The sequence below is a fragment of the Mercenaria mercenaria genome, chromosome 3 (genome assembly GCF_021730395.1).
Source record: "Mercenaria mercenaria strain notata chromosome 3, MADL_Memer_1, whole genome shotgun sequence".
Taxonomy (NCBI): Eukaryota; Metazoa; Mollusca; class Bivalvia; order Venerida; family Veneridae; genus Mercenaria; species Mercenaria mercenaria.
This window is the reverse complement of record NC_069363.1, coordinates 66,678,174-66,690,991: the sequence shown is the minus strand read 5'-3', so window position 1 is coordinate 66,690,991 and position 12,818 is coordinate 66,678,174. Positions and strand designations below refer to the sequence as shown.

At 37.1% G+C, this 12,818-nt stretch overlaps 2 protein-coding genes across 5 annotated transcripts in view; one reads left to right on the top strand and one right to left on the bottom strand.

The window, feature by feature from the left end:
- Positions 1 to 12,818, bottom strand: part of LOC123525710 (uncharacterized) — an 82,913-nt gene that overhangs the window by 33,297 nt on the left and 36,798 nt on the right. For all 4 annotated transcript variants that reach the window (XM_053538827.1, XM_053538825.1, XM_053538824.1 and 1 more), the window contains exons 19-21: positions 9,837 to 10,032; positions 9,107 to 9,236; positions 7,645 to 7,814 (exon numbers count right to left, since the gene is read on the bottom strand). In XM_053538827.1, the coding sequence (XP_053394802.1) occupies positions 7,645 to 7,814; positions 9,107 to 9,236; positions 9,837 to 10,032 (496 nt within the window). The remainder of the gene's footprint in view (positions 1 to 7,644; positions 7,815 to 9,106; positions 9,237 to 9,836; positions 10,033 to 12,818) is intronic.
- On the top strand, positions 3,029 to 6,965 carry LOC123524497 (heavy metal-binding protein HIP-like). Its single transcript, XM_045302748.1, has 2 exons — positions 3,029 to 3,277; positions 6,444 to 6,965. The coding sequence occupies exons 1-2, from the start codon at positions 3,058 to 3,060 to the stop codon at positions 6,896 to 6,898; spliced, it is 675 nt and encodes a 224-aa protein (XP_045158683.1). The 5' UTR covers positions 3,029 to 3,057; the 3' UTR covers positions 6,899 to 6,965.

Genomic DNA, 12,818 nt, shown 5'->3' with positions numbered 1-12,818 from the left:
GTTTTGGAGATAGTAACTTGCATGTAAAACTTTAACCAAAATTTTCTAAGTCTAAAAGGGGGCATAATTCGCTCAATATACATGTCAGAGTTATGGGTCTTGACCCAGTGAGGTTGGTAATTGATCTAGAAAAAGAAAAAATAAGTTTCAAATCTATATGCCTTTTAGAAATAGCTGTATGTACTTGCATGCAAAACTTTAACCAGAATTTTCTAAGATCAAAAGGGGGCATAATTTGGCCAAAATGAAAGTCAGAGTTATGGGACTTGCTGCTATCAACTAGTTTTATAACCCCGAAGACACATGTGAAGTTTCAAATCAATATCTGCATTAGTTTTGGAGATAGTAACTTGCATGTAAAACTTTAACCAAAATTTTCTAAGTCCAAAAGGGGGCATAATTTGCTCAAAATACATGTCAGAGTTATGGGACTTGACCCAGAGAGGTTGGTAATTGACCTAGAAAAAGAAAAAATAAGTTTCAAAGCTATATGCCTTTAATTGGTGGCTGTATGTACTTGCATGCAAAAACTTAACCAAGGTGTGACGCCGACGCCGACGCCAGGGTGAGTAGAATAGCTAGACTTTTCTTCGAATAGTCGAGCTAAAAAAGTATAATTTTACACTAAAACTGGAAATGATGAATGAAATTCATCTTGTATATGATCTTTAATTTAAAATTGTACATTGGTCTGCATCTGTTCTGTTTATTTTATTCATTTTGCACATTTATGCTGCATTTTCACATTTTAGCGAACACGTGTAGTAAAATGACGATTGACATACATTTTCACAACAGCCAATCAGAATGGTTTTGTAATCTACGGAAACGAAACTTCACCAGGGAAGGTCAAGCAAGTTTTTTGTGTAACACTGAAATAACTATAAACTACGGGTTGTTTTTCTAAGATAAGAAGTATTGAAGAAATGTGACCGGGACACCATGGAAGATAAATCACCACATGTTTGATATCCATAGTACACATTTACCAAACTGCGTGTTTTAAGTATGAAATGCGCGATTGAAACGCATTAGTAATTTTTCCCCTTCATGACCATGGTTCTTATAGAAACCTAGGGGTAAGGTATAACATGTACAGAGGCATTTTCTTTCTGTTCTGGTGCCAGTGGAATAACATAGCTAAAATGTTTCATTACTTCAGGTCAAATACTTGATCAAATACCACAAGTTACAACTTGTAGGCCCTCAATATATCTTTTGCCTATGTGACATGAGTATTAAATCTGGCCTTGCTGAATGAAATCCCAAACAAAAACCCTGCTATGTAAATACTTTTGGAGTATGCGGACGGACAGAAAAGGGCAAATTTAAGTGCTAAAACACCCAATAACAAGAGGGTCATGATGACCCTGGATCGCTCACCTGAGTAATATGAGCTACATGTTTCAAATGTCAAACTGATGATAAAATATTAAGAAAGTCAGTAGGTCACATTCATGGTCAATGAAATTCAGTTTTACGATTTGTGTGCAAAACTGTGTATGTCATCAAAATTTCAAGGCTGTATCTTAAAAAACAAGAAAGTAGGTCAGTAGGTCAAGGTCACAGTCAAGTGACATCATATTACTTGGGGTCATCAGGTAATTATAACTAAACAGTCTTGGAAATAGGATCAGATGATTTTTTAAGTATTTTTCCTATATAACTCACATAATAACTAAGTGACCCCAGAGCGGGGCCTCTTTTAATCCCAGTGGCATAATTTGAACAATTTTGGTAGAGGACTACTAGACAATGCACCATACCAAATATCAAAAGCCTAGGTCATATGGTTTCAGACAAGAAGATTTTTAAAGCTTTTTCCTATAATAAGTCTATATAAAACTTGGGACCCCCAGGGCAGGGCCTCTTTTCACCCAAGGGGTACAATTTGAACAACTTTGGTTGAGGACCATCAGACAATGCTACAAACCAAATATCAAAGGTCTAAGTGTTGTGGTTTCAGACAAGAAGATTTTCAAACTTTTTTTCCTATATAAGTCTATGTAAAACTTGGGACCCCCGGGGCAGGGCCATATTTGACCCTAGGGGAATAATTTGAATAATCTTGGTAGAGGACCACTAGATGATGCTACATACCAAATATCAAAGCCCTAGACCATGTGGTTTTGTACAAGAAGATTTTCAAAGTTTTCCCTATATAAGTCTATATAAACCATGTAACCCCCGGGAAGGGGCCATATCTGACCCTAGGGGGATAATTTTAACAAATTTTGGTAGAGGACCACTAGATGATGCTACACACCAGATATCAAAGCCCTAACCCTGTGGTTTTAGACAAGAAGATTTTTAAACTTTTTTTCCTATATAAGTCTATTTAAAACTTGGGACCCCCGGGGCGGGGCCATATTTGACCCTGGGGGATAATTTGAACAATCTTGGTAGAGGACCACTAGATGATGCTACATACCAAATATCAAAGCCCTAGGCCATGTGGTTTTGTACAAGAAGATTTTCAAAGTTTTCCCTATACAAGTCTATATAAACCATGTAACCCCCGGGAAGGGGCCATATTTGACCCTAGGGCGATAATTTGAACAAATTTTGATAGAGGACCACTAGATGATGCTACACACCAGATATCAAAGCCCTAGGCCCTGTGGTTTTAGACAAGAAGATTTTTAAAGTTTTTCCTTTTGGTTGCCATGGCAACCAGAGTTCTGCATGGAATTCAATTCTTTGAACAATTTTGAAAGGGGGCCACCCAAGAATCATTCCTGTGAAGTTTGGTGTTTTATTCTGCCCAGTGGTTTTCAAGAAGAAGATTTTTTTAGAAATTGTTGACGGACGATAGACGACGGACATCAAGCGGTCACAATAGCTCACCTTGTCACAAAAGGTGAGCTAAAAATAGGAGGCACAATAATTATACTGTATGAAAAATTGTATAGGCATGTATTTAATGATAATAATTTCAGCACCTTAGTCTGTTTCATCACACAGCTATTTATTCATATGTACTTAAAATGTCCTTGACTTTTATGATTCCACTGATATGAGATAAGAAATTAAGTTCATTGTAGGCCAGACAATATTATGTCAGAAATGGTGTTAACAATACTTTCTGTCTGCCTTTTACAGGGGTTATTTATAACCAAAACTGCAAGTGAAAATGTCAGAAATGAAGCTTCTACCCTGGAATTACTGCTAGAAAAGGTTGAACATCTGGAAGCACAACAGAGGAAGTATGAGGAGGTTAACAGAATGCAGGAACTTGAAATACAGATGCTCAAAGGTCAAATCCTGGAAGACAAAGGTACATCCTCTGTTCTTCTAAATTTTTCTGTCCCCGTCATATGTTACTATTACTTAAATTTGAATTAAAATGCAGTTCCTTCTTGTGAATTTGCATTGTGAAAAAAAGCCATCAGATTTTTTTTTTTTATTATATTTGAATCAGTCACAGCTTATCTATTATACATGTACATTAACTGTTGAGGAATAAGGTCAGTAATTCGGTCAAAAATGTGCTTCCGTGGTGTAGTCGAAAGAAGTCCATAATAAATAGATCCTAATTTTCCCATTTTTTGCGCAAATTCATGTAGAACGAGTGCTTTAATCACCATTTTTCACTACTAGAATACATTCTGCATGAAATGAGACGGTTTTCATGTTCATACACCCCACATGGCAAGTTTTGCAGATCGAAACCGGAAGTAGGTGTTTATTGCGCGGACGAGAGCAAATATGCGCCATTTTTAGGGTAGCAGACCATAACTGACTGGCATTTCACTAGGAACTACATAACCCCCTATTTTCTTTTCATTTTTTCGTTAATTTGTGATAGAACACCCATGAAAAATAGGTGTAGGAAAAAGTGATGTTCTCTAAAGATACGTAAAGACGACCTGAAGTTGTTGATTTTTATATGAAACAAAGAAGGATTTGAATTACTGACCTTTAACCTATAAGAGCTGAAATAAGACTTTCTCGAAACACATCGCAATTAGTCTTAATAGTCATAGATCGGTTGTATATGATATAAAAGGGTGTTTCCAATGCAAAATAATAGTGAAATTTGAAAATTTTTGAATTTTGACCATATTTTGAGTAGATGTGCCTATTCAGCAGCGATTTCTGGGATTAAAAAGCCAGTATTTTGTCTCCAGAATGTCAGAAAATGCACAAAATGCATCCTTCTGGGTCTTATTCATGACGGAATGAATGATATTTCAGAATCCAAGTGAAAAATAATGCAAACAAGTGAAACTTTTACCAAAATATACAATAAAAGGACCATAGGGCCAAAATTTAGCCCAGTAAATGGGTAGGGGGTGGCTTCTATTAAATGTCTATATTTCTCTAAAATCTCGAAATATCACAATGAAACTTGGCAATATGTTTGGTATTACATCTTTCTTGAAAATAGAAATGAAAATTGTGTGATATTTGATAAGAAACATTTCTTATAGGAATAAGGTCAGTAATTCGGTCGAAAATGTGCTTCCATGGTGTAGTCGAAAGAAGTCCATAATAAATAGATCCTAATTTTCCCATTTTTTGCGCAAATTCATGTAGAACGAGTGCTTTAATCACCATTTTTCACTACTAGAATACTTTCTGCATGAAATGAGATGGTTTTCATGTTCATACATCCCACATGGCAAGTTTTGCAGATCGAAACCGGAAGTAGGTGTTTATTGCGCGGACGAGAGCAAATATGAGCCATTTTTAGGGTAGCAGACCACAACTGACTGGCATTTCACTAGGAACTACATAACCCCCTATTTTCTTTTCATTTTTTCGTTAATTTGTGATAGAACTTCCATGAAAAATAGGTGTAGGAACAAGAGTGCCAGAATGTCACAATATACGCCCGTCACAGCAAATTTCTTTACTCTAGCACCTGTATTTGCAAATGGAATTTTAATTTTGTGGTTGTTTAGTAATCATTGGAAGTCATTTGTTTTTCTAAGTCCACAAAAAAACTCCTAGAGGTAGAGATACCTTAAAATACACCTAAAATTTGAAAGTAACATCTATGTTGTACCACAGAAAAGTGGTCTTGTTTTTTCCCTACGGTCAATTATAAAAAAGTTATAATATAAGTTATTTATAGTAACAACTAAGGGAAGATAATCTTAAAAAAAAAAAAATTAAAAAAAAAAAAAAAACCCCAAAAAATTGTAAGTCCACACAAAAATCTTTACCAGGTAGAGATTGGTCAAAATACACCTCATAATTGGATGTAGCATGCATGTTGTACTACAGAAAAGTGGTCTCGATTTTTCCCTACGACTAGTAATGAAAAAGTTACAATATAAGCTATTTATAGTAACAACAAAGGGAAGTAATTCTAAAGAAGGGAACTGCGCATGACACTTTGTCTCATGATGGTGTATAATTGTGCCAAGTTACATCAAAATCCCTCCATGCATGAAGAAGAAATGCCTCGGACAAAGTCATTCTTGTATCTGACCTTTGGCCTCTAAGTGTGACCTTGACCTTTGATCTAGGGACCTGGTTCTTGCACATGACACTCCGCCTCGTAGTGGTGAACATTTGTGTAAAGTTATATCAAAATCCCTCTATGCATGAAGAAGAAATGCTCCAGACAAGGTTTTCATTCTTGTATCCTTTGACCTCTAAGTGTGACCTTGACCTTAGACCTACGGACCTGGTTCTTGCGCATGACACTCCGCCTCGTGGTGGTGAACATTTGTGCCAAGTTATATCAAAATCCCTCCATGCATGAAGAAGATATGCTCCGGACAAAGTTTTCTTTTTTTTGTATTCTTTGACCTCTAAGTGTGACCTTGACCTTAGACCTAGGGACCTGGTTCTTGCGCATGACACTCCATCTCATGATGATGAACAATTGTGCCAACTTTCATCAAATTCCCACCATGCATGAGGAAGATATGCTCCGGACAAAGTCATTCTTGAATTTGACCTTTGACCTCTAAGTGTGACCTTGACCTTAGACCTAGGGACCTGGTTTTTGCGCATGACACTCCGTCTCATGATGGTGAACAACTGTGCCAAGTTTCATCAAAATCCCTTCATGCATGTAGAAGATATGCTCCAGACAAAGTCTTGACGCCGCCCGCCCGCCCGCCAGGGGCGTTCCCATAATACATCCCGTTTTTCAAACGGGCGTATAAAAAGTGATGTTCTCTAAAGATACATAAAGACGACCTGAAGTTGTCATTTTTTATATGAAACAAAGAAGGATTTGAATTACTGACCTTTAACCTTGATATAACTGTACATACAATGTACAAGTTAACAAACATCAGTTTCCATGACAATCTAGTAACAAATAAATCTGTTAATGATGCAAAAAATGACTACATACTGCATTAGTGAATGGATAAGCAGCTATAGGTAATTGCATTAATAACTCATCAAAATCAATGATTGCTATTTAGAAAATGTATCAAATTATAATAAATAAGATCATTTTCCTTTCCATTTTTCAGGACAGAATTTGAGGACGCGACGGGAAAATGAGAATCCTATTGCTTTCTATGGTAAGATGATGAACGTACATACAAATGTCTCTCAAAACCCGATCCTAAAATTTAACAATGTAGTGACCAACATTGGCGACCCCTACAGTCAACACAATGGACTCTTCATAGTGCCAGTGTCAGGAATCTATGTGTTCTCAACCACAGTGATGACAGAGACAGACAGTGATGCACATGTTGGCATTTATGTGAATGACGTACGTATGACTAACGTGAAGCTTTATGGATCTGAGCACCGTTATGACACAATGAGTCAAACAGCTGTGTTCCAGCTACAGAAATATGACACAGTATCAGTGCGACACTACGAGGGTACCCAGATTCTCCACTATGATTATACTTCCTTCTCAGGGTTCCTATTACAGGAGGACTATGGCCAAATGCAGGGCGGTATTATTGGATAGTTTCTTTGCATTGCTGCTATATGAAACTCTACAAGTCATAAAAATCATATTATGAAACAAAAGCAAATATTTGTTGATTTTTCTTTAACCTTAAACATTACCTTCAAAACATAATAAATATTTCTCACTTATCGGACAGAAAAATCTCTATTTTTAGAAATGCTGGAAAATCTTATCTCACATGGGTTATCCCACACTCCTGTGACGGACTACTTCATGCACTGAATATACATATTATTTATGTATAATAATTAAAAATCAGGTACCTTTATCTTTTCTCTCCGTTCCTTATAGTGTATTTCTCGATTCAAAATTTGTTACTTTATAATAAGAACGTACCGTTACGCTACAAACGATAAAACTAAAGCGGAAGTTTGTTATTGTGCGTCACTGAAATGTCAAGACGTCACTTCTGCTTACGGACGTCAATTTCCCGCGTTTTAAATAGTTCCATATTTTCATGCTTGTTTTTATTATTTCTGTTGTTGTAATTTTTTGTAAGTGAGAAATAGAATCCATCATTGTTGTTCGGTGAAGATCAGAAATCCCAACCCTCGGCACAGCCTCGTTTAAGACTTGAGCAAAGCGCCCTCAGGTTGGGATTTCCCTATCTTCACCGAAGACCAATGAAGGATTCTCTATATCTTTTCCAAATAAAATCTTATCTCATTTGGAATTTCCATGACAACAGCAATACAATCAAAATAAGATTTTAATACAAGTAACGTCAGCTGAAGAACACATACCATCCTGTCCAGAGCCATCATCAAGCTGATTTAGGGCATCAAACACAAGAACGACCTTTGACCTTGACCCTGCCATCCTCAACCACTTGCTAACTTCATTTATAAGATGGGAATCTGAAGATGGAATCACCATGTCAAACCCATAGTGTGTCTTCATTTCCTCTAACAAACTGAAAGTAGAGCAATGGATCTGTATCAGTGTCACTTAACAATTAGGAGGTACACTTTTATTTCATTTTCGCAATAAGGCCTGTATCTAAAAATGATTTCTCTCTATCTGTTCTGGGAGCTTTATGTTGCTCTGTCCCTCTGGTTAGATTGCTCTGTGACTGTACTAGTGAGGATGAATTTCGCGCCCTGTGTAGCTGCGTTTGTGCTATGTAAAGCACCTTTAAACGTGTTTATCATGAAAAGGGTGCTATATAAATCTGGTATAATAATAATAATAAGAAGAATTAGGATAAACGACAGATGCTCTTCCATAAAAAAACTTAAAAAGTTTGATATTCTATGTTTGCCAAACACAATGCATTCAAATATATTCATAACTAGCTCTGTTTAACGGGAGAAGTCAACAATTACCTAAGAAGACCTTTCCCCATGTACATCAAACAATTACCTGACCTACATTCTATACATATACCATTACCTGCACTCCACACATACATGTACTATCACCTGCATGCCATTATACACATCTTACAATGTATCTGTTCTCCATTATATACATGTACAATTACTTGTCCTCCATTATGTACTTGTATTGACCAATAGAAATGCAAGAAACTTGTAGAAACTGAGATAAATACAATTACTTTCCCTTCTATTCATGAACTTTGGGTAAACATCATTAACCTTTAGCATGCTAGATAAATTGTTGTCTGCTGGAAATGTCGTCTGCTAAAATTGTAAAGTTCATTCAATTTGCTCCAAAATTGGAAGAAATATTGTCAGAGTAGCAAGCAGCTTGGAACCTGATCAGACGCTGATTTAATCGGCATCTGATCTGGTTCCAAGCTGTTTGCAAAGGCTGTTAAATTCGCCTGCAGCAGGCTAAGGGTTAAATAACTGGTATAAATGTCTTACATATATAAAAAATTTAAATGAAATTCCCCCTGTTTGTTTGTTTGTTTTGGATTTAGTGCTGTTTCAAACAGTATTTTAGTTATATAATGGCTGGTAGTTAATCTAACCAGCAATTCTGGATTCTAAACCAGTACTTAACTGTTGTCTGCAAGTAACTGCCAACTTCCCTGCGTAAATCAAAGGTAGAGGACAAATAATTTCAGAAACAGTGTCTTTTATCTATCATCATGGAGAACATAGGGCTTTGCCAGGGGATCCAATTTATGACCCTACGATCGGTAGGTCTAGTATCCTAAAATGTCTATAAGATAAAGATACTTTCCAGACTGGTACTAGCTATTGTATGCACTAACAAGAACTGTATATAATCACTCACCGTCTCAGAAGTTTGATATAACTGGCACTGTCTGCTGAACTTCCAATAAAATGAACAAACATGAATGTGTCTGGTTCCCCATCTTCTACTCGTTTAGCCCAGTTAGCAACAAAGGCCGATTTTCCAGATCCTAGATAAATGCAAATGAATTTTTTGTTCTTTTCTGTTGGGCTTAGAGTCATTAAGTTTTTTTATCAGTAATTCATTTAATAGATTTCTAGTAAACCAACATCAAAATTACAGCTTTTTCAACCATATATTGAAGAAGATTTCTGGATCATCCTGTGAAATCTTTTGATTCTCTTAGCATTCTATTTTGCGGTTTTCATGATTTTGGCCAAAATGATTATTTCATTGGGACATAAAATTTGCGATTTCTAAATTTTACAAATGAACTCAAATGTGAACTTTAGTTTGCTGGTATCTTATTACACAGGCTATCTCAGCCACGACGTCCATGATGTCTTACATGGATTTTACAGATTTCAGAGTATATTATCAACAGTAAAGTACACCATTATAAAAGACAAGACTATGCTGTATGGTAAAACACATAATTCATTAATGTAGGCATTCACATGAAGCCGCTTCTAGTTTAGCATCAATTCTATGATCTGTACCAATATTTTATAACATATTATCTAGTATTAAAACAGCTTACAGAAATTACTGCAACTTAAACAGTATGCAGAAGAAGGTCTAGTCTAGCAGTAAAAGATTCTATCATTACCTGATTCTCCAAGAAGTACGAAAGGCTGATTTATTTTCTTGCTTCTTTTTTCATCAACTGTCCTGAAATAATCCTCACGTCCAATGTAAACACGACATCTCTTCTCCGCAAATGCATTGTGGGCTTCCCTTTGTTGCTCAAGTTTTGTGAGCTCCGTACCAACTGGAAAATCTTCATCAACACATCGCTTTAAATCCTAAGAAGTAAAATCAGAAAACTTCACCATTCTGAAAACTTAGTGTTGAGGCCAAGTCTTTAAAATGAAATACTAGATTTTTGTTAAGCACTGAAATTTGAACCAAGTCAAATGTGTCTTTTAGTACGTCCATAATCAATCAAATACTTTTACATTAATTGGTTCAATTGAATGATGTGAATTTAAAACCATATTAAAACATTTAAAATTTATTATGTAGAGATTGTACAAAAAGGTTCTTCTTCTACTTTGATTTGTCTGGTAATGGACAGCCAATTACATGTACATCACTCAGTAACAAGTAAATGTAAACATGGACTTTAAATCTAGAAATAAATGAATGACAAATCATCTTAGTCAAAATATTGAATGACAGCGAATGCTAATGACTGTGTGAGACGCAGAGTGGTATTTGGTTTCTAACTGCAATTTCTTAACATATAAATTTTATTGAAACTTACAAAATTATTGCTAAAACTATGACAAAGCTCACTGTCTTTGCTTGAATACAGTATATTCATTGCAATACATGTAAGGAATTCAGCAGGAAAACAAAGTTTCTTGCAGCCATTCAGCTAACAGGTCTTGTAGTCTTGTACTCTACCTACTTGGATAACCAGTTTTGTGGGTCTACCCAACTGGATTACAGGTAATGTCTTCTTGTGGTCTACCCACTCTGCTAAATGGTCTTGCAGTCTTCTGGTCCACCCACTCTGCTTAATGGTTTTGTAGACTTGTGTTCTAACTTCTACGCATTCATCTAAATGGTCTTGCAGTCTTGTGTTCTACTCATTCAGCTAAATGGTCTTGTAGTCTTGTGCTCTACTTACTCTGCTAAATGGTAGTATAGCTTTTTGCTCTACCCACTCTGCTAAATGATCTTGTAGTCTTGTGTTCTACTCACTCCGCTAAATGGTCTTGTAGTCATGTGCTGTACCCAATGAGCCAAATGGTCTTGTAGTCTTGTGCTCTATTCACTCTGCTAAATAGTCTTGTAGTCTTGTGCTCTACCCAATGAGCTAAATGGTCTTGTAGTCTTGTGCTCTGCTCACTCTGCTAAATGGTCTTATAGTCTTGTGCTCCATGCGCTCTGCTAAATGGTCTTGTAGTCTTGTGCTCTACTCACTCTGCTAAATGGTCTTGTAGTCTTGTGCTCTACCCAACGAGTTAATTTGTATTATAGTCTTGTGCTCTACACACTCTGCTAAATGGTCTTGTAGTATTGTGCTCTACCCAATGAGTTAAATTGTATTATAGTCTTGTGCTCTACACACTCTACTAAATGGTATTGTAGTCTTGTGCTCCACATACTCTGCTAAATGGTCTTGATGCCTTGTGCTCTACACACACTCACTGCTAAATGGTCTTGTAGTCTTAGGTCTATGCACTCTGCTAAATGGTACTGTAGCCTTGTGCTCCACCCAGTCTGCTAAATGTTCTTGTAGTCTTGTGCACTACTCACTCAGCTAAATGGTCTTGTAGTCTTCTCTATCTGCTTGAATAATCAAATTCTGTATGTCTATCCAATTAACTTGCAGGTCATGTTATTTTGTGCTCTACCACTCTGTTAAATGGTCATGTCTCCTTGTACTCTACCCACTTTGCTAACTGGTCTCATAGTCTTGTGATCTAACTGCTCATCTAACTAGTCATGTAGACTTGTGCTCTACCCACTTAGCTAACCGATCTCGTAGTCTTGTGTTCTACCCGCTCACCAAATGGTCTTGTAGACTTGTGCTCTAATCACTTTGCTAACCAAGTCTTCTAGCCTTTGGGTCTATACAATCACTTTTCAAGTTATCTACCCACTCAGCTTACAGGTCTTGTATTATTGTGCTCTACAAACTAAGCTTACCAAGTCTTACAATCTTCTTCTCTACCCACTCAGCTAACAAGGTCATGCAGTCTTCTCTACCAACTCAGCTAACAGGTCTCACAGTCTTCTTTTCTACCCACTCAGCTAACAGGTCTCATATTCTTCTTCTCTACCCACTCAGCTAACAGGTCTCACAGTCTTCTTCTCTACCTACTCAGCTAACAAGGTCTTGTAGTCTTCTTCTCTACCAATTCAGCTAACAGGTCTCAGTCTTCTTCTCTACCCACTCAGCTTACATGTCTCATATTCTTCTTCTCTACCCACTCAGCTAACAGGTCTCTCATTCTTCTTCTCTGCCCACTCAGCTAACAGGTCTCACATTCTTCTTCTTTGCCCACTCAGCTTACAGGTCTCACATTCTTCTTCTCTGCCCACTCAGCTAACAGGTCTCACATTCTTCTTCTCTGCCCACTCAGCTAACAGGTCTCACATTCTTCTTCTCTACCCACTCAGCTAACAGGTCTCACATTCTTCTTCTCTGCCCACTCAGCTAACAGGTCTCACATTCTTCTTCTCTACCCACTCAGCTAACAAGGTCTTGTAGTCTTCTTCTCTACCTATTCAGCTAACAGGTCTCAGTCTTTTTCTCTACCCACTCAGCTAACAGATCTCATATTCTTCTTCTCTACCTGCTCAGCTAACAGATATCACAGTCTTCTTCTCTACCCACTCAGCTAACAGGTCTCACATTCTTCTTCTCTACCCACTCAGCTAACAAGGTCTTGTAGTCTTCTTATCTACCTATTCAGCTAACAGGTCTCAGTCTTTTTCTCTACCCACTCAGCTAACAGGTCTCATATTCTTCTTCTCTACCCGCTCAGCTAACAGATCTCACAGTCTTCTTCTGTACCCACTCAGCTAACAGGTCTCACATTCTTCTTCTCTACCCACTCAGCTAACAAGGTCTTGT

Excerpts from the sequence above, each read along its gene's own strand:
- LOC123524497 (XM_045302748.1), top strand. The coding sequence starts at position 3,058 with ATGTCAGAAATGGTGTTAACAATACTTTCTGTCTGCCTTTTACAGGGG. Across the intron at positions 3,278-6,443 it reads TCAAATCCTGGAAGACAAAG|GACAGAATTTGAGGACGCGA; the intron begins GTACATCCTCTG and ends TCCATTTTTCAG.